Genomic DNA, 21,099 nt, shown 5'->3' with positions numbered 1-21,099 from the left:
ATATACAGAACATGTAGAAGAGAGGTCTGCTTGAAATTAACATGAATAATTAGTTATGTTTTCAAAGTACTTACTTGTGGTGAAAGTTGTTGAGATAAGTTGACCTTGCACCCCATTTTCCAGCACAGTGCAGACGGTGACTGAGTATTCAGTAGCAGGTTTCAGGTCAGAGAGAGTGATGCTGTGTGAAGACGTGGTAGTGATGTGTGGTTCTGTCCCTGGACAGTGGTAGGAGATCTGGTAATGATGTTGGGTTTGGTCCAATCCTGGTGGCTGGCTCCAGCTAACAGCAGCTGATGTGGTGTCCACTGAGTCAACAGTCAGCCCTATCGGGACAGGGATAACTAGGGGAGGGGTTTAATATAGTTAATAGTAGCTGATCATTTGTAGCCCTGCTGACTTCCATTCTACTGTTAATATTCCACTAAAGGAGAATATCCCACTACTCAGTGGCGTGCCGTGGGCCTGGGGCCTAGGCCTTCAGTGAGGTACTACACAGTCCCACCCGAATTAATCCACCTCTTATTACCGTCATTATGATGCCATGGCTCTAGAAACTATACATTTAGACAGAAACGCAGTATAACCAGGCGTTGCGTCACCTTGAAATTGACAAATTGACATTTTTGGGTAAACAGTGTTTAACAGACAACTCAAGTTTGCAAAGCCAGTGTGGCTCCAAACACCAAATCGATCACTTGCAAATAATAGGCATTCCCAGCAGTACAGTTTGCAGTGCTTCTCGGAGCCTGTGAGCMATTGACAGCGCTCGTAGTTGAAACTTTGAAAGTGGCGAGCGAACGAACCCCTTTCCCGCCTGTGACAGGCTTTGTGGCATCGGGCGACCTCTCCTTACAATGTCTAACTTTTCTTGAAAAGTTCGTCTTGAGAATGGCGTTATAATTATATCCTCGACCAAATCGATATCTTCTCCTCCTTCCGCCATTGTGGGTTGAAAAAACAGCTTAGTAGAACGCGACTTAATTCGTTTATCAAATTCAGTTTCCTAGTTCTGAGGTTCTGCATAGACCTGCCCATAGGACCTGCCTCTCAATATTGGTAATCCAATCAAAAGACGTGCACGCACTACGCCTGCTAGCTGGCTCCTGTGTAACACTGGAGCCAGCCAGCAGGCGTACAATAGCCAACTCTAAAGCTGATTGGTTGACACAAAATTTTAATTTCCATTCACTATAAGCTACAAGCGCCCGCACTGTTGATTCTGAAGGCCTGAGGGCAGATTTTAGACCCCTGGCAACACATGATGGCTGAATATGATTGGATAAAAGATCTAACATAAAGACCAGCCCTCCAAATCTCAACCTGGGGCTGGAAGCAGTGCAACCAAGAGGAAAGCTATGAAATGAAGAGTATAACTCTTACTCTGGGGAATAATTTAATACATATTTGTGGGAAAATATATTTTAAAAAAAAAGGCCCTGACGGCCCACCACTGCCACTACTACTAGCAGCTAGTTAGAGGCACTACTCACTACTACAATTACACTAGCCTTCATGTTATAACACTAGGGTCTAATAATTACAATTATAAACACTACTTATATCACACTAGCCTTCATGTTATAACACTAGGGTCTAATAATTACAATTATAAACACTACTTCTATCACACTAGCCTACATGTTATAAGACTAGCCTCTAACAATTACAATTCTAAACTTCTTAGACTACCATACAAATACTTTTAGACAGCTGAAACAAGCACACAAATTCTCTTCAGGAAAAAGGTTCAGTCTAGTTCAGATTTGTCCAATTCCGCCCCCCAGAAGTGAAGTGAGTCGGTATGAGACTTACTTGTACAGATGGTTGTAGAGAGAGGTTTGCTCTGTTTCCCATTGTTCAACACAGTTGAGACACTGATGGTGTACTGAGTACCAGGTAGCAGGCCAGAGAGAGTTCTGTAGGAGTCCTCAGTATTGGCTGCACGGGTCTCAGATCCCGGGCTGCAGTAGGATATGAGAAAGCGTTGTGGGACTTTCTCCAATTCTTCAGCCTTGGTCCAACTGACAGTGAATGAGGTCGCTCCTGACTGGTTTATTTGTAAGTCCCTGGGTGCTGGGACCACTAGGAAGAAATATGATTTGTTTGATGAAACAAAATATAGGATAGGCCTATAGCTAATGTCTTGTTTGGACATCACATGAAAAACTACATCCTTAGAAGCACATAACCAAAGACAAACTCAAGTTACTGTACCAGTAAATACAGATGCTGAGACCCGTCTGCTTTGTCTGCCATCTTCTCCCTCTGTAGCCACACTGAACTGGTACTTTTTACCAGGCTGGAGTCCATCTATTTCAACATTACACCCATCTTCTACCATCAGGCTCCTCTCTTCCCCATCACATCCCCAGGTCACTCTGAACACTCTGAACTGTCCCTCAGGAGAACCCCAGCTCAGAGACACAGAGTCTGACGTCACTGACAGGAACTGGATTTCACCAGGAGGGGACAGTACTTCTAAAGAAATAATGGAAGAGAAAAATAATTACTTTAATTGCACTGGCACACTAAAAATAAAACATATTAATCCTACAAGCAGCATGGAATAAGAATTATTAATCTAAACAAATTAATCTTCCTCTTTTAATGGTCTTAAAATTGTATGTATGTTGTTGAACACAATGTAAAGGTCTCAAAATACACTATTTGTGTAATGTATTTCTTGATTGTACAAACACCTACCGTCAACTGAGGCCAGCTTTAGTCTTTGACATTGATCTCTATCAAAAGTCTTGAAAACAGAGTAAGAAGCCATTATTTTGATGAAAAAGACTGTTGTTTCTTTGCAGAACATACGATGAAAAAGCTTGTATGACTGAACATCACTATGATCAAATGTAATATCTTCTTTAAAGAGCATCTACCTACCTGTCTTCCTGACTGTTTTATCTCCTCATAGACTACATCATGTCCTTTATGTGTTGTTACTACACACAGACTGCAGATCAGCTTCTGGTCTTTCCTGCAGAACACCTCCAGAGCTCTGTGGTGCTCCTGACAGAGTCTCTCTTCCAGGTCTCCAGTCACATCCACCAGGGTGTGTGTCTGTAGTTTAGGTAGTGTGTAGTGCTTCTTAACGTGGGTCCCACAGTAGGAGAGAGTGCAGGTCTGACAGAACTTCACAGCTTGGACCTCACAGACATCACAGACCACCTCTTCTGGCCTGATGATGCTAAGTCAATTACATACATTAAAACTTAAACATTAAAACATAACAAAATACATACCTTATTAGATTTACCAAGCAACTTTAAATTTCACAAGAAAAATGTACTTTATATACCTGTCAAACATGTACACTATATATACAAAAGAATGTGGACACCACTTCAAATTAGTGGATTTAGCTATTTCAGCCACACCCGTTGCTGACAGGTATATAAAATCGAGCACACAGCCATGCAATCTCCATAGACAAGCATTGGCAGTAGAATGACCTTACTTGAAGAGCTCAGTGACTTTCAACGTGACACTGTCATAGGATGCCACCTTTCCAAAAAGTCAGTTAGTTAAATTTCTGCCCTGCTAGAGTTGCCCCGGTCAAATGTAGGTGCTGTTATTGTGAAGTGTAAACGTCTAGGAGCAACAGTGGCTAAGCTGCGAAGTGGTAGGCCACACAAGCTCACAGAACGGGAACGCCGAGTGCTGAAGCGCGTAGCGTGTAAAAATCGTCTGTCCTCGGTTGCAACACTCACTACCGAGTTCCAAACTGCCTCTGGAAGCAATGTCAGCACAAGAACAGTTTGTCAGAAGCTTCATGAAATGGGTTTTCATGGCCGAGCAGCCGCACATAACCTGATCACCATGCGCAATGCCAAGCAACAGCTGGAGTGCTGTAAAGCTTGCTGCCATTGGACTCTGGAGCAGCCGATTACATTGCATTCCACGAGGAAACTGCATGGCAGTTACCTGTTACGCGAGTGCAGCAAGGAGCCAAATTAAGTTGCTAGCTAGCATTAAACTTATCTTACAAAAAACAATCAATCTTCACATAATCACTTGTTAACTACACATGGTTGATGATATTACTAGGTTAACTAGCTTGTCCTGCGTTCATTGCACACAGAGTCAGGGTATATGCAACAGTTTGGGACGCCTGGCTCGTTGCAAACTAATTTGCCAGAATTTTACAAAATTATGACATAACATTGAAGGTTGTGCAATGTAACAGGAATATTTAGACTGGTGGATGCCACCCGTTAGATAAAATACGGAACGGTTCCGTATTTCACTGAAAGAATAAATGTTTTGTTTTCGAGATGATAGTTTCTGGATTTGACCATATTAATGACTAAAGGCTCGTATTTCTGTGTGTTATTATGTTATAATTAAGTCTATGATTTGATATTTGATAGAGCAGTCTGACTGAGCGGTGGTTGCCAGCAGCAGGCTCGTAAGCAAACTTCACTGCGTTTTCAAACTTTACTGCTTTTGCCAGCAGCTCTTAGCAATAACTTCAAGCCTATCAACTCCTGAGATTAGGCTGACAATACTAAAGTGCCTATTAGAACATCCAATTGTCAAAGGTATATGAAATACAAATGGAATAGAGAGAAATAGTCAAAGCCTCATAATTCCTATAATAACTACAACCTGAACCTTCTTAACTGGGAATATTGAAGAACTGGGAATATTGAACCACCAGCTTTCATATGTTCTGAGCAAGGAACTTAAACATTAGCTTTTTGACATGGCACATATTGCACTTTTACTTTCTTCTCCAACACTGTGTTTTTGCATTATTTAAACCAAATTGAACATGTTTCATTATTTATTTGAGAATAAATTGATTTTATTTATGTATTATATTAAGTAAAAATAAAAGTGTTCATTGTTCATTCAGTATTGTTGTAATTGTCATTATTACAAATATCTATATATTTTTTTTTAAATATATGTATATGATAAGGGAATGTATATGCTTAAAGGTAATGACTAAACAATTCCACCCTGAAACTTAATTTTGACATTATGTAACAGATATAATGAATAATTAGACAAATGTAACTATTAGTAATCATTCGATTCTGTAACATGTATAATGAATTAGAATGGTAAACTTCAGTGTGACTAAGAAGAGACCGAGAACCATGAAACTATGTATGACCTGACCTGGCTAGAACTCTGAGAAACTTACGATATGACAGGGAGTCCTTTCAAGGTTCCTCTAATCTCGGGGGAATGGAACTGCCGGCTTGGTAGTGATAAACAGTGGATACAATTCACCTACTGTTCGTGTGTATGTATGTATGTGCGTAGGATATCTACTGTTTGTGCGGAGGTATGTGCGTAAGTAGGGAGTGAGTTATAAAATGGATGTCTTTGTATTATGGACTTGAGAACGTTCTCGTCAAGCCACTTCCTGGAGAGAAGTGGTTTCTTTGCTGCCCTCCTTGACACCAGGCCATCCTCCAAAAGTCTTCCCCTCACTGTGCGTGCAGATGCACTCACACCTGCCTGCTGCCATTCCTGAGCAAGCTCTGTACTGGTGGTGCCCCGATCCCGCAGCTGAATCAACTTTAGGAGACGGTCCTGGCGATTGCTGGACTTTCTTGGGCGCCCTGAAGCCTTCTTCACAACAATTGAACCGCTCTCCTTTAAGTTCTTGATGATCCGATAAATGGTTGATTTAGGTGCAATCTTCCTGGCAGCAATATCCTTTCATGTGAAGCCCTTTTTGTGCAAAACAATGATGACGGCACATGTTTCCTTGCAGGTAACCATGGTTGACAGAGGAAGAACAATGATTCCAAGCACCACCCTCCTTTTGAAGCTTCCAGTCTGTTATTCGAACTCAATCAGCATGACAGAGTGATCTCCAGCCTTGTCCTCGTCAACACTCACACCTGTGTTAACGAGAGAATCACTGACGTGATGTCAGCTGGTCCATTTGTGGCAGGGCTGAAATGCAGTGGAAATGCTTTTTTGGGATTCAGTTCATTTGCATGGCAAAAAGGGACTTTGCAATTAATTGCAATTCATCTGATCACTCTTCATAACATTCTGGAGTATATGCAAATTGCCATCATACAAACTGAGGCAGCAGACGTTGTGAAAATTTATATATGTGTCATTCTCAAAACATTTGGCCACGACTGTACTTGTTACGTTTTCAATGCTTAGCAGGACAGAAAAAATGTCCAATTCACACACTTATCAAGAGAACATCCCTGGTCATCTCTACTGCCTCTAATCTGGCTGACTCACTAAACACAAATATTTGTTTTGTTTGTAAATTATGTCTGAGTGTTGGAGTGTGCCGCTGGCTATCCGTAATAAAAATAAAAAAACATGAAAATCGTGAAAATTTGGTTCGCTTAATACTGTATAAGGAATTTGAAATTATTTATGCTTTTGATACTTATTTGAGTATATTTATATTTGAGCAATTACATGCACTTTTACTCAAGTAAGAAAATGTTGTACTTTTTCCACCACTGTCAGTTGCTACAAGGTAATGTTTTATTAGTTGACTCCACCGGTATTTGGACACTTGAAGCTATTTTCTTGTTGTTGTAACAACTGCTTGTAGAACTCTTTTTGTTTGTTTAAAAGATCCTTCACCTGTGATAGAGACACCACCGTCCTCAATGGTACTCACAGCCAGTCAGTGGTTATAAGCTTGTAACGCTAACGTCATGTTGCATGCAAACAACTCACTTGTGAAAATACACCCATTGAAAATATTCAATGCGAGCTCCATCTAGCTACCAGAAATATTTATTGCAGGATATGAACGGATAGTGCTCTGGAAGGATGTCTGTCTACAGAGACTACTCCGCTTGTGTCAAGAATTTTTGAATGAAAGTTAACTTGTAACTGGTTTGGTTCTGGTAAATTAACTGGAAAGTGTTAACACCAAATTTGTCCACCACGAGTGGGTGGGAGTTTTAATGTTGAATCCAAATTATTCATGGCCCATAATGAAGACACTCCCAAAGAGCTTGTTGCATAAGTCTGATTACCAAAAACTGCCACGTGCTTCATTCCGAAAACACTTAGGGAACGTGTAGGCCTCTTTCTTAAAGGGATAGTCCAATATTTGGGTATTTTGAAGGAAGTTGCTAACTAGCATTAGCGCAATTGGAAGTTGTCTGCACACTTCCAGTCATTGCGCTAATGCTAGTTAGCAATGGCTCACAAAACAACCTTCAACGTCCTTCCAACTGCACACAGAGACATAGCAATGCTATCCATGAGTTCATATTGAAGTCTGAATTGATCCTTAGTTGAATGAAATACCCTTAAAATAAGATGGAGTGGCAGGGTTGCTAAAAACAGTGTGCCTCTTCCCAATAGCACAAAAAACGAACCTTCTGCGCATGTGCAGGATTCTCTACTTTTTTTGCTCCCAACGCTGCCACTTCCCTCTCCTGTGTGTGTGTGTCCGCGTGTTAAATTGGGAGAGTTCGTTAAGTGTTCAAGTTCAATTTATTTTGGATCATTTTGGGATACAATATTAATGCCGTATTTCCTGTGAAATCACCACAACCTAGCAACCACTGTTGCTTGTACTTTAGCTCTTGCCTTAATTAAGTGGCTACACTAGCTAGCTAGCACTTTCCTTGCCGTGATGTTAACAGAACTATTCAACGGTGGATAAACCCCCACAAAGGACACTGTGACCCGACTTGCCGTGCATGCTCTCCCCACTGAATAGACTGTATCCCGGTGACATCCAGATGGTTACCAATACCAATATTAGAATATTTCTCATGAAGAGATCCTACTTGGAATTTAAAAAAACTTAAGAGGAAAACAGTTAGCCAAGACACTACTGACAGTGACACTGTCTCTGATTCTGTCCTAGCTCGCATGTCTCACAGCATCTGTAACAAATGCGCAGAACGTGATTCGTTGTTTTGGCTCTGGGTAAGAAAAGTCTGATTTGGTCATGCAGCCTTGGCTTAAATAAAATGTATGATCTTACTTCTCTTTTGGAGCTGAGTTCTCCTCCTCGACTTCCTCATCCGTATCCATTGACTGGTGACTGTTTGCTGATGCATAACTCAGAGTCGGGGACTCTGCTCTCTCCAGAAGGACTCTGAAAGTACAATAATTCATAACTTGCTATCAACTTCAACAAAATGTCATAAAGTAGGTGAATATTTTACCTGCAGATTCAAAGGTTAGGATTAGGCCTTAGGGATCAAAATTGTTTACGTTTAGGATTAAGGTTAGGTTTAGATTTAAGGTCAGGGTTGGGGCCGTGAGGTTGGGTGTCAAATCTTTTGAGAAAAGTCTTCTTTGAAAAGAATAGTAAAACAACACTATGAGAGGTGGATATAACAAAACAAAATAAAAAATGATTTAATTGGAATTGACGTCAAAATGAAGAAAGTCAATCTCTTACCCCCTTGAATTTCTAAAAACCTGTTTTTGCTTTGTCATTATGGGGTATTGTGTGTAGATTGATTAAATACATATTTTTCCTCATCAATTAAATTTTAGGTCTAAATACTTTCCGAAAGTATTTTTTGGAAAGTATTCAGACCCCTTGAATTTTTCCACATTTTGTTACGTTACAGCCTTATTCTAAAATGTATTAAATTGTATTTTTTCCTCATCAATCTACACACAATACTCCATAATGAAAAACAGGTTATTAGAAATGTTTGCTAATTTATTCAAAATAAAAAACTGAAATATCACATTTACACTTTTTGGGTTACTACATGATTCCAATTGTGTTATTTCATAGATTTGATGTTTTCACTATTATTCTACAATGTAGAAAATAGTCAAAATAAAGAAAAACCCTGGATGATGAGTGCTGTGTCAAACTTTTGACTGTAGTGTGTATATATATATACATTATATTATATTGTACACACACATATATATAATATATATATATATATAATATATATATTAATATATATATATATATATATATTATATATATATATATATAAATGATATCTTAATTTCCATAATTAACTAATAATATGCGTAATAATGGTGGCAGTTCATGAGAGGATTATTACCTAGAACCAAGACTGCCATTACAAAAATCAAATTTTTGGCACACATTATTATTTTAGCACACAATTATTGTGATTTCTTAAATTTAACTTTATTTAACTAGGCAAGTCAGTTAAGAACAAATTCTTATTTACAATGACGCCTACCTACAGGGTCACCTGGAGCAAATTAGGATTAAGTGCCAAGGACACAGACAGGTTTTTACCTTGTCGGCTCGGGTATTCAAACCAGCGACCTTTCGGTTACTCGGCCAACGCTCTAACGCTAGGCTACCTGCCACCCGTAACACGCACGAGCACGCACACAACCCCCCCCCCCCCCCCCCCCCACACACACACACACACATAAACAACAACAACCACCAGCTCAGATGCTCAACAGTTGTTCCATCCCCGAGCCCAACTCAAGAAAAGACTTGATGTGCGAATGCATATACTGTTGCATCTGTTTGAGAAGACATGCAAAACTGAGCAAGAATGGGCAGATTTGATTAACCAATGTCAAGTCCTAGCTGATGGAGATCAGTTACTGCAGCTAGTGTTGCCAGCACTGCCACTGCCTGGGTGGGGGCACCCCACTGGAATCCCCACCGGCTTGGTACAAGGTCGTCAAGGTTGTCATTACCAGATTTTAGAAATTCCTTGTATATTATGCTCACCCATCAGGGAGCTTTGGCTTTGTGCGACCAATCCTGCCAGGCAGGCTCAGAGTCTTGAGGGGGCAGTGCTAATTTAGTGGGTCTCTGACCACATTTATCCTTCTGTTTTAGCTGCATATAGGCTACTTATTGTAAGCCCATAAAACAGATAAGGACTCCTTATTGTATGGGCCGCTCAGGTGAGTGTCAAGGGTATAGGGTTGGGGACAGTTCAATCATGATAGGACAATAAATAAATAAACTACAATCCGTTCAGAAATTTGTGGTCACTTAGAAATGTCCTTGTTTTCCATGAAAACATATATGAATAGGAAATATAGTCAAGACCTTTGCAAAGGTTATAAATAATGTATTTTAATTCAAATAATAATTGTGTCCTTCAAACTTTTCTTTTGTCAAAGAATCCTCCATTTGCAGCAATTACAGCCTTGCAGACCTTTGGCATTCTAGTTGTCAATTTGTTGAGGTAAACTGAAGAGATTTCAACCCATGCTTCCTGAAGCACCTCCCACAAGTTGGATTGGCTTGATGGGCACTTCTTACGTACCATACGGTCAAGCTGCTCCCACAACAGCTCAATAGGGTTGAGATCCGGTGACTGTGCTTACCCTTCCATTATAGACAGAATACCAGCTGACTGCTTCTTCCCTAAATAGTTATTGCATAGTTTGGAGCTGTGCTTTGGGTCATTGTCCTGTTGTAGGAGGAAATTGGCTCCAATTAAGTGCCGTCCACAGGATATGGCATGGCGTTGCAAAATGGACTGATAGCCTTCCTTCTTCAAGATCCCTTTTACCCTGTACAAATCTCCCACTTTACCACCACTAAACTACCCCCAGACCATCACATTGCCTCCACCAGGCTTGACAGGTGGCGTCAAGCACTCCTCCAGCATCTTTTCATTTGGTCTGCGTCTCACAAATGTTCTACTTTGTGATCCGAACACCTCAAACTTAGATTTGTCTGTCCAAAACACATATTTTCCAATCTTCCTCTGTCCAATGTCTGTGTTCTTTTGCCCATCGTAATCTTTTCTTTTTATTGGCCAGTCTGAGATATGGCTTTTTCTTTGCAACTCTGCCTAGAAGGCCAGCATCCCAGAGTTGCCTCTTCACTGTTGACATTGAGACTGGTGTTTTGTGGGTACTATTGAATGAAGCTGCCAGCTGAGGACTTGTGAGGTGTCTGTTTCTCAAACTAGACACTCTAACGTACTTGTCCTCTTGCTCAGTTGTGCACCGGGGCCTCCCACTCCTCTTTCTATTCTGGTTAGATCCAGTTTGTGCTGTTCTGTGAAGGGAGTAGTACACAGCATTGTACGAGATCTTCAGTTTCTTGGCAATTTCTCACATGGTATAGCCTTCATTTCTCAGAACAAGAATAGACTGACGAGTTTCAGAAGAAAGGTCTTTGTTTCTGGCCATTTTAAGCCTGTAATCGAACCCACAATGCTGATGCTCCAGATACTGAACTAGTCTAAAGAAGGCCAGTTTTATTGCTTCTTTATTCAGGACAACAGTTTTCAGCTGTGATAACATAATTGCAAAAGGGTTTTCTAATGATCAATTAGCCTTTTAAAATGATAAACTTGGATTAGCTAACACAACGTGCCATTGGAACACATGAGTGATGGTTGCTGATAATGTAGATATTCCATAAAAAATTGGCCGTTTCCAGCTACAATAGTCATTTACAACATTAACACTGTATTTCTGATAAATGTTATGTTATTTTAATGGACAAAAAAATGTGCTTTTCTTTCAAAAACAAGGACATTTCTAAGTGACCCCAAACTTTTGAACAATAGTGTATATATATATATACATAACTTTTTTTCTTCTGTTTTGCATGTTATGTTGGCATTAATATGTGTCACATATCAGTTTGCAAACAATGTAAAAAATTATAATGATTGAGTTAATAAATCTGCATAGTTCCAGTTAAGGGAAATGGCCTCCTGAGTGGCGCAGTGGTCTAAGACACTGCATCTCAGTACAAGAGGCATCACTGCAGTACCAATTGGCCCAGCGTCATCTGGGGTTTGAAGGGGTAGGCTGTCATTGTAAACAAAACTTTGTTCTTAACTGACTTGCCTAGTTAAATAAAGCTTCAATACAAACAAGGTCTCTTTCTTGAGGGAGACAGCTCCAAAATACAGGTGTTTCAGCCTAGTTCAGTGCCTTCTGTGGTGGTGGGGCAGCCAGCGGAAAATACGGAGCTTAGGGGTTGATAATGTTGCTCTCCTTCTCCGTGGCCGACATGAGTAAAGCATTTAAACGTGTTAACCCTCGCAAGGCTGCCGGCCCAGACGGCATCTCTAGCTGCGTCCTCAGAGCATGCAATGTTCTGTCACTCATGGGAACACTGAAAATTCAAGCTCCATGAGTGCTGCCATAGACTTACATAAGAAGTGCCCATCCAAGAAGGCTCACGGTCATTGGCCACAGATAAAATCACCTTATATATACCTTAGCTTTGATTGGACTGATTATGTCAACATCATACTTTCAAAATCTTAGCTAGCAAGCTAGACAAGCACACAGACAGCGTGGTGAAGAAGGTGCAACAGCGCCTCTTCAAACTCAGGAGGCTGAAGAAATGTGGCTTGTCACCGAAAACGCTCACAAATTTTTACAGGTGCACAATTGACAGCATCCTGTCTGGCTATATCACTGCCTGGTACGGCAACTGCACCGCCCACAATCACAGGGCTTTCCAGAGAGTGGTGTGGTATGCACAATGCATCACCGTGGCAAACTACCTGCCCTCCAGGACACCTACACCACCCGATGTCACAGGAAGGCCATAAAGATCATCAAGGACAATAACCACCCGAGCCACTGCCTGTTCACCCCGCTACCATCCAGAAGGCGAGGTCAGTACAGGTGCATCAAAGCTGGGACAGAAGTATTGAAAAACAGCTTCTATCTCAAGGCCATCAGATTGTTAAACAGCCATCACTAGCACAGAGAGGCGGCTGCCTACCTACAGACTTGATATCATTTGCCACTTTAATAAATGGAATACTAGTCACTTTAATAATAAGACCACTTTAAAAATGTTTACATATCTCGCATTACTTATCTCATATGTATATACTGTATACTACACTATCTATTCTATACTATCTATTGCATCTTAGCCGCTCTGTCACTGCTCATCTATATATGTTATATTTATATATTCTTATCCCATTCCTTTACTAGATTGTGTTTATTAGGTTTTGTTGTGGAATTGGTAGATATTACCTGTTAGATACTGCTGTACTGTCGGATTTAGAAGCATAAGCATTTCGCTACACTTGCAATACCATCTGTTAACCATGTGAATGTGACCAATAACATTTGATTTGATTTGATTTGATCAGTTCAACAGTGAATTGGTGTTAAGCGAACAGTGTGTCAATAAGCAGTGCGGCTTGGCTCTCGACCTTCGCCGAGCCCATAGGGGAATTGCAGCGATGAGACAAGATCGTAACTACCAATTGGATATCATGAAAACAGAGGGTAACACCATGGGCCATGAAAGACTTCAGTGAGTGCAAGACAACTGGGAACTCGGATAAAACTAGATCCGACTGGGAAACATTGGAAAATAATTTTGAATTCCAACTCTGAATTTCAAGTCAGGATTTCAGGCCTCTTTCTAGAGCCCACAAAAAGGACCTCCACGCCACCTTCCTGTTCAAGTGAGCACAGCACAACAAGTTGAGTCCAAAAATGTCTTGTATGCTGCTGCATAAATGATGTAATATGCCAGGKAGATATGTATACTGTAGCTAAGAAAGTAATACTAAGTGTATGTTGTGTAGTAAGCTATTAGTAGCCCATGTGCCTCACCCTAATAATTTTCTCCCTTTTCACCTCATAACTTAGCCTACTGTTCTGACTTGGTGGTGCACATTTAGCCTATAGCCTGTTTAAGACAAATGTCATCATTGAATATTGTAAGAGCTTTCATTGTCTGCTTATATGCCCCCTTTATTTATACTACAGTTCTGGGTTGGTGTACAGGGAGTATACTGTAAGAATTCTGAATTCTGTCGCAGTACATTTCAGAAGTGCTGAACAAACAGTTATATTGACTACATCCATCCTAGCTCGCTCATTAATGTCTTAAACGAAATTACGGATTGCCTCTTATCCGCTCGTCGTCCCATTATGCCGTAGTTTGTACATCTCAATTGTCAGCAGAACCCACATGTCTTTAGGCAAGTCAGCCATATCAGCTATGTTTTTTAAAGGCAGTAAATGAGGCTGTCAGACAAGGCTCCGCTGGTAGCCAGGTGTAGCAGGGTTAAGGTGTTGGGACTCTGCTGACAGCTTTATGTAGGCCCTAACAGTTTGCCGGCACCGTTTGTCACAGTTATAGTGCAATTCATGTATTGTTTAGTGTTGTGTTGTGTAGTGGCTTTGCTGGAATGCATCTACATTTTGCCCCACCAAGATTTAAATGCTAAAATCGCCACTATAACCTAAAAATAAGCACCCACCTCTGCTGTCAGAGCACTGCCGCTTATACTTAGCAAGTTTTTAGGATTTTACATGTTGTGGTGGTCATCTGGTTGCTTCCGCGGGTTGCAAAAAGCAAAATTAACATGACACAATCTGAATTAAATGTAAAAAGCTTTGAAAATAAAAAGCCTGCTSTGTGCTCAGTGCTCCGTTGACATTTCACAGAGATACGCTGGTTTTGTGAGAAATCTTTGAAAAAGAACAGGAATTTCAAATTAATATGAAAAGCGTGTACTAAAATATAAAAATAATACCTGTCATGTCCTCAAAATCTTTATCTATCTTACTTTATATTGTTTAATGCCCTCCGGATTCGAGAAGAAAGATGACATGTTCAACGGTGAGCAAGTCAGTTAGACTTAATTCTAATATTCTCTACCATGTTTTTTACCCTTTTTTTTACCCTGGCCTCCATTGACTTAGCCACCCAAATTCTGCCCATCCTACAAGGTTTAAAACTTCAATAACTTTTTAATGGATTATGATAGAGACATGAGGTTTGGACCATTCTTAGAGGAGAATCTACACGATTAACCCATAACATGATGCTGCCACCACAATATTTAAAAATTGAGAGGTTTTCACTCTGTTGTGTTGTATTGGATTTGACCCAACCCTATATTTTTTTATTTAGGACAAAAAGTACATGTTTTTGCCGTGTTACCTTATAGTATTACTTAACAGCCTTTTTCACACAGGGTTCCTTCTTTTCACTTTGTCACACAGGCCAGTAATATGGAGTGAATGCAATATTGTTGATCCCTTTGTGTTTTCAAGTATTGTGGTGGCAGCATCATGCTATGGGTATGTTTGTCACAGGCAGCAACTTGGGAGTTTGTTAGGATCAGAAGAAATATGAAAGGAGCAAAGCCCAGATAAAAAGTTAGAGGAAAACCGAATTCAGTCTTCTGAAAACCTAATCTTGGGATTGAGTTTTATTTGCAGCGAGACAATAAAACAAGTTGATATTCCAAAGACACACTAGAATGGCTTTCCAAGTGGTGTTGAGTGTTCCTGAGTGGTCCAGTCTCAGTCCTGATTTAAATGTGCTTTCAAATCAGAGACAAGGTTTGAATATGTGACTCGTCTCAGGAAACTAGACGTATATCGCGGGTCACTACTTCACAGGAGAGACGTTTGAAAATAAAGTATATTTTTTTGTGGCAAAAATGCCTTCTCGAACATGTGAACTTTTATGTGCCTTAATAACAAATGTATTAACGAAAAAAAGTGTTAAATTACGAGCCTAGTTGGTTTAGCCACAGAAAAAGCGAGCAACCTTCCCGCTAGCCATGATTGGCTGAGATAATGAGTGGGCTGGACATGGCGAGAGATGAGTTTGGATTTGTCTGTCATATTGCAAGCCTCTGTCTATTTGACCTGGTCAGTACGTCTAGGTAATCCTCTCTAACATTTTATGTTTCCATAGCAAAACTGCATAAGCCTAATGTCAAGTTAAAGTGTACCGTTAGCTAGCTAACATTATGTGTATGCTCTCCACTTTCTGGAGGGCCGAGTTTTGAAATCAGTGGAATTCGAGTATGATAGCTAAGGAGATGGAGAAAACACCTGTCTCCGGATTACATCTTCAAACTAAGGGCAACCATGGCATCTGACAGGAGACGCGTCCATCGATGTATACGGGTGAGATAGTCTAGCTTGATACATTTTCAGATATTACACGTTTCTAATTTGGAGAAAGTGGTTTCATTTTAAAGTATACTGTTAGCTAGCTAATGTTAGCTGGYTGGYTCGCTAGCTAACGTTACGTGTATGATCTTAATATTTGWATCTCAGAGCTATTTGCTWWACCAGTTATAGCCTAAGGTTAGCCAGCTAACATTGAACCTGGTTGGTTAACTACCTGCAGATTCATGCATGGTAGTAACGTCATGAGCTGGTATTATGGTTCATTGTTTAGCTAGCTAGCTAGCTAGCTACATGTCTTAATGTTTTTAGAAGCAATTTTYTTAAGCTATTGATCCTCTGTGGCTAAATTATGCTCTCTAGTGTAGTATTTTTAATGGTTTCATTTTTTTAATTTAGGGGGTAGATCGTTTGGAATATTGCTGTCACGATCGTCATAATAAGCGGACCAAGGCGCAGCGTGAGAGACATACATCTTCCTTTTATTAGACGAAGATGTAACACGAAACACTCTTACAAAACAAACAAAACAATAAACGACCGTGAAGCTATAAACGAATGTGCACACACAAGCTACTAACGTTCAACATAGACAATTACCCACAAACACCTAAAGCCTATGGCTGCCTTAAATATGGYTCCCAATCAGAGACAACAATAAACAGCTGTCTCTGATTGAGAACCAAAYCAGGCAACCATAGACTTTCCTAAACACCTACACTGAACACAACCCCATACATACTACAAAACCCCCTAAACAATACACACACCCTAAACTAGACAAAACACACAAACATCCCCCATGTCACACCCTGACCTAACTAAACTAATAAAGAAAATCAATATAACAAAGGCCAGGGTGTGACAATTGCAGAGAGATTGTAGCTTCCATTGTCTACATAATTTCCAATCCCTCATATATGTTTTTGGTAATATATATTTTTTAAATATAGATATATTTTTTTATGTTCSCCTAACCCTACCACCCCTCTAATTGGAGGAAACTAATGGAAAACAATACTTAGGCTTCTAACTGCCTTCATTTTGATGGACCCCAAGAAGAGTAGCTGCTGTCTTGGTAGGAACTAATGGGGATCCATAAAAAATACAAATACAAATACTTCCAGCTTATACATACTATATACATTTTACAAACATAGTATATTTTACAATAGTTATCTTAAAAATATATATTCCTTTCAGCTACCCTCAACCCCTCCAATCTATCAATGAACGCCATCCAGTTTTGATTTCTATTTGCCTTATATTTTTCAACTGCGCTGTGATGTTTACAAACGTTCTGAACCTTTCTATTCTCATAGATTCTACAGATTGTAAATTAAATTAAAGATTTAAAACATTCTGATTGTATTTGTCTGTTCAGACAGGAGTAATACAATTTTGGGGGAAATTATTTATAATTTTGGAAATATTTCAATTTATCATGGTGTGCTGCAGCACCTCCAGAACCCCCTACTTCCCACAGCTATGTCCATAGTTAAATATRGCYKATTACAAGCAACAACAGTTAATTAATTACATCAAATTGTATAAAATGCCATAAAGAAAATGTATCATCTCACTCCTGTTTTTGAGTTAAGTTTCCCTCGAAGGAAAGTGGGGTAGACATAGATGTGTCACTCTTCATGGATAGATAACTGGGGGTTGGTGACATTGATCTCTCCTGGTGGATCCTGCAAGCAGTGAAAGAAAGTCCCACAATTCAAATCAAACTTACTGTACATTAAACATCCACACGTGTTATACATGTTACATAGAGGCCTACTATGTCATGCATGTTAAATACAGGTCTACTATGTCATACATGTTATATATAGGTCTACTATGTCATACATGTTATATATAGGTCTACTATGTCATACATGCTATATATAGATCTACTATGTCATACATGTTATATATAGGTCTACTATGTCATACATGTTATATATAGGTCTACTATGTCATACATGTTATATATATATATAGGTATACTATGTCATACAGCTCTGCATAGGTTGTACTGGTTTACCTTTCATCTCTGGTTTGGTCTCCATCATGACTTGGGTCTATGCTTGAATTCCCTGACTGGGCGCTCTGGACACTCGTAGACATATGACTAACTGAACGTGGATGGAGATTCTTCAAAATGCTGTGAACATTTAAAAAAAAAGGTACTCACATTTTTAATAAAACATTTTTAAAAAACTGTGACTCAACTGTGAATTGTGAGGTAATCAAGGAAAAAAACATCAGATACACAACTAATTATAATTAGAACACCTTAGCTCTCTGTCACTCTCCAGTGTTCTTGTGGACTCCCAGCTGGGTGTAGGAAAGTCTGTYTTATGCACATGGACACTGTGAACAGAGTAGATTTGTAGCGCAGCTTTAGCTTCTGAGAACTTTTCTGATAGTGATATGGTGAACAAAGAGAGTATTAGTTTGATGGAAATGAAAGACTGCAGTGCATACTGAGGATTAATTAGGGGAAACTGAGTTCCACCATTAGACGACAGCATACAGTCGAATTTGAAATGCATTCCAAAACAGATTGACGACCCAAAACATTTTAAAAAATCTATTACCATACCTTGCTAATAATACCTGTAATTACTAATAAATATAATAATAAACATTCATCCTAATAACTGAAATGGAAACATGCTTAATTGGACACCTCTTCATATCAGGGTCCATGGTCTCATCAAGATCCTTGTACGGTGACCCATCCTTCTGTCTTTCTTTAGGGATGGCTCCACCCTCAGCCCCCTGATAACTCATTATAACTCTCAGAGAGGACTCACAATCCTGAAGAGGACTGGTCTAGTCCAATATCAATCTGTAAATAGAACAAATAAAAAATAGGATATTGATACAACACTTTAGACACAAAAACACTGCTGACCTTCTAGAACCATTCTGACAAATGCTATTGGTAAAAAGTACAATACACAGTTTTACCTGGTGTATTATCTTATTGTTATAAGAATGGAGAATAAGAAAAAAAAAATAACATTACCCGAAAGCATTGTAGAGATACATGCATTGAGAGATTCCCAATTATTAATTTATTTTTATTTAACTAGGCAAGTCAGTCAAGAACAAATTCTTATTTACAGTGACGGCCTACCAAAAGGCAAAATGCCTCCAAAACACACATCACGACAAGAGAAACACCACAACACTACATAAGGAGAGATCCAAGACAACAACAACATAGCATGGCAGCAACACATGATAACACAGCATGGTAGTGTAACAGTATAACTTTACGTCCGTACCCTCGCCCCGGGCACGAACCAGGGACCCTCTGCACACATCATCAACAGTCACCCACGAAGCGTCGTTACCCATCGCTCCACAAAAGCCGCGGCCCCTGCAGAGCAAGGGGAACCACTACTTCAAGGTCTCAAAGCGAGTGACGTAACCGATTGAAATGCTATTAGCGCGCACCACCGCTAACTAGCAAGCCATTTCACATCCGTTACAGTAGCAACATGACAACAACATGGTAGCAACACAGCATGGCAACAGCACAACATGGTAGCAGAACAAAACATGGTACAAACATTATTGAACACAGACAACAGCAGTACAAAGGGCAAGAAGGTAGAGACAACAATGCATCACACAAAGCAGCCACAACTGTCAGTAAGAGTGTCCATAATTGAGTCTTTGAATGAAGAGATTGAGATAAAACTGTCCAGTTTTAGTGGGGTTTTTTCAGCTCGTTCCAGGCGCTAGCTGCAGCGAACTGAAAAGAGGAGCGACGCATGAATCTGTGTGCTTTGGGTACCTTTAACATAACGTGACTGGCAAAATGGGTGTTGTATGTGGAGGATGAGGGCTGCAGTAGATATCTCAGATAGGGGGGAGTGAGGCCTACGAGGGTTTTATAAATAAGCATCAACCAGTGGGTCTTGAGACAGGTATACAGAGATGACCAGTTTACAGAGTAGTAGAGTGCAGTGATGTGTCCTATAAGGCGCATTGGTGGCAAAACTGATGGTTTTGCTCAACTTCTCTCGTCCTCTTCTCTGTCCTCCCCTCTCCTTTTGAAAACGGTTAAAGGTAATTGWGGAGGGTAGTTGAGGAAACAAGGAAACAAATGCGCTTGTGGGACACATGTTGTCTGAGTTTTGGAGCGTGCCCCTGGCTATCTGTAAATAAAATGGTGCCTTCWGGTTTGCTTAATATAAGGAATTTGAAATTATTTATACTTTTACTTTTGATACTTAAGTATATTTTAGCAATTGCATTTACTTTGATACTCAAGTATATTTAAACCAAATACTTTTAGACTTTTACTCAAGTAGTATTTTACTGGGTATCTTTACTTTGACTCAAGTATGACAATTGGGTACTTTTTCCACCACTGGTGGTAGGTTAGGTGAATTAGCAGTGGCAGGTTATGACAGGGGTTCCCAAACGTTTTGGCTCACGCCCCCCTTAAACATATTTTGAAATCCCTAACACTTTACCATGACGTATTCACAGACATTTGTTTGCATTTCACTTCACACTGTTATTTGGCAATTTACATGGGTAATAACCAGAATCTCTCTATACATAAACCTATTCTTAATCCATCTACACTCACTCGAATGAATGAGATGGATGAGCCCGATGCTGGGAAAACGGCATTTGAAATCTGGCCTTTATGCTTGACACGGATAAACGTAGTTCATCTTCCACACTCGTGAGGCGTGACTGTTGCTTGTTCTTAATGTATGTAAGTGCGAAAAAAGTTATTTTACAGAGATAGGTCGATGCAAAAGTGATCAGTTTATCCAATGCGATTTCAGATAATCCTGGGAATTATCCTGCAATTGACAGACATAATACATCAAGCGGGCTGCACGGTGGATCCTGTCAATGGATAGSTCCAGGAGTGAGTCATTTATCTCCGATGACAGGTAGCTGCCAGAGTGGTGGTYTTCGTGCGTCTCCTCTTGAAAATACTGTACCTCCTGAAATGTCCAATAAAYCATCGGAGGTGATGAGTGATCATTTATTTTGTTGCATYAAGGWATAGTTCTACTTTTTTTGATTAATCAATAAACTGACTGTGTCTTTTGCCACATCATATATTCGCCGGGGAACAGTGTTATCAGACAGAGGGATTTGTTTGAGCTGACTCGCTATTTTCTCACCATACAAAGTTTAACACATTGCTATTGCTACACGGAGAGTAGTAGATACAAGTAATAATAGTACCACAAGTAATAGTAGTATATACACTGCTCAAAAAAATAAAGGGAACACTTA

The 21,099-nt window shown here is 39.8% G+C and overlaps 1 protein-coding gene across 2 annotated transcripts in view; it reads right to left on the bottom strand.

Annotated features, from left to right (window-relative positions):
- Positions 1 to 21,099, bottom strand: part of LOC112073857 (interferon-induced very large GTPase 1-like) — a 36,699-nt gene that overhangs the window by 8,585 nt on the left and 7,015 nt on the right. For both annotated transcript variants that reach the window (XM_024141096.2, XM_070440306.1), the window contains exons 2-11: positions 18,509 to 18,670; positions 18,112 to 18,189; positions 17,861 to 17,980; positions 17,412 to 17,522; positions 7,955 to 8,068; positions 2,893 to 3,196; positions 2,707 to 2,755; positions 2,218 to 2,481; positions 1,816 to 2,085; positions 75 to 344 (exon numbers count right to left, since the gene is read on the bottom strand). In XM_024141096.2, the coding sequence (XP_023996864.2) occupies positions 75 to 344; positions 1,816 to 2,085; positions 2,218 to 2,481; positions 2,707 to 2,755; positions 2,893 to 3,196; positions 7,955 to 8,068; positions 17,412 to 17,522; positions 17,861 to 17,980; positions 18,112 to 18,189; positions 18,509 to 18,612 (1,684 nt within the window). In that variant the 5' untranslated portion in view covers positions 18,613 to 18,670. The remainder of the gene's footprint in view (positions 1 to 74; positions 345 to 1,815; positions 2,086 to 2,217; positions 2,482 to 2,706; positions 2,756 to 2,892; positions 3,197 to 7,954; positions 8,069 to 17,411; positions 17,523 to 17,860; positions 17,981 to 18,111; positions 18,190 to 18,508; positions 18,671 to 21,099) is intronic.

This window comes from Salvelinus sp. IW2-2015, unplaced genomic scaffold, assembly GCF_002910315.2.
Source record: "Salvelinus sp. IW2-2015 unplaced genomic scaffold, ASM291031v2 Un_scaffold2395, whole genome shotgun sequence".
In the NCBI taxonomy this organism is placed as follows: domain Eukaryota; kingdom Metazoa; phylum Chordata; class Actinopteri; order Salmoniformes; family Salmonidae; genus Salvelinus; species Salvelinus sp. IW2-2015.
The sequence above is the reverse complement of the archived record's forward strand: the minus strand, read 5'-3'. Positions and strand labels throughout refer to the sequence as shown.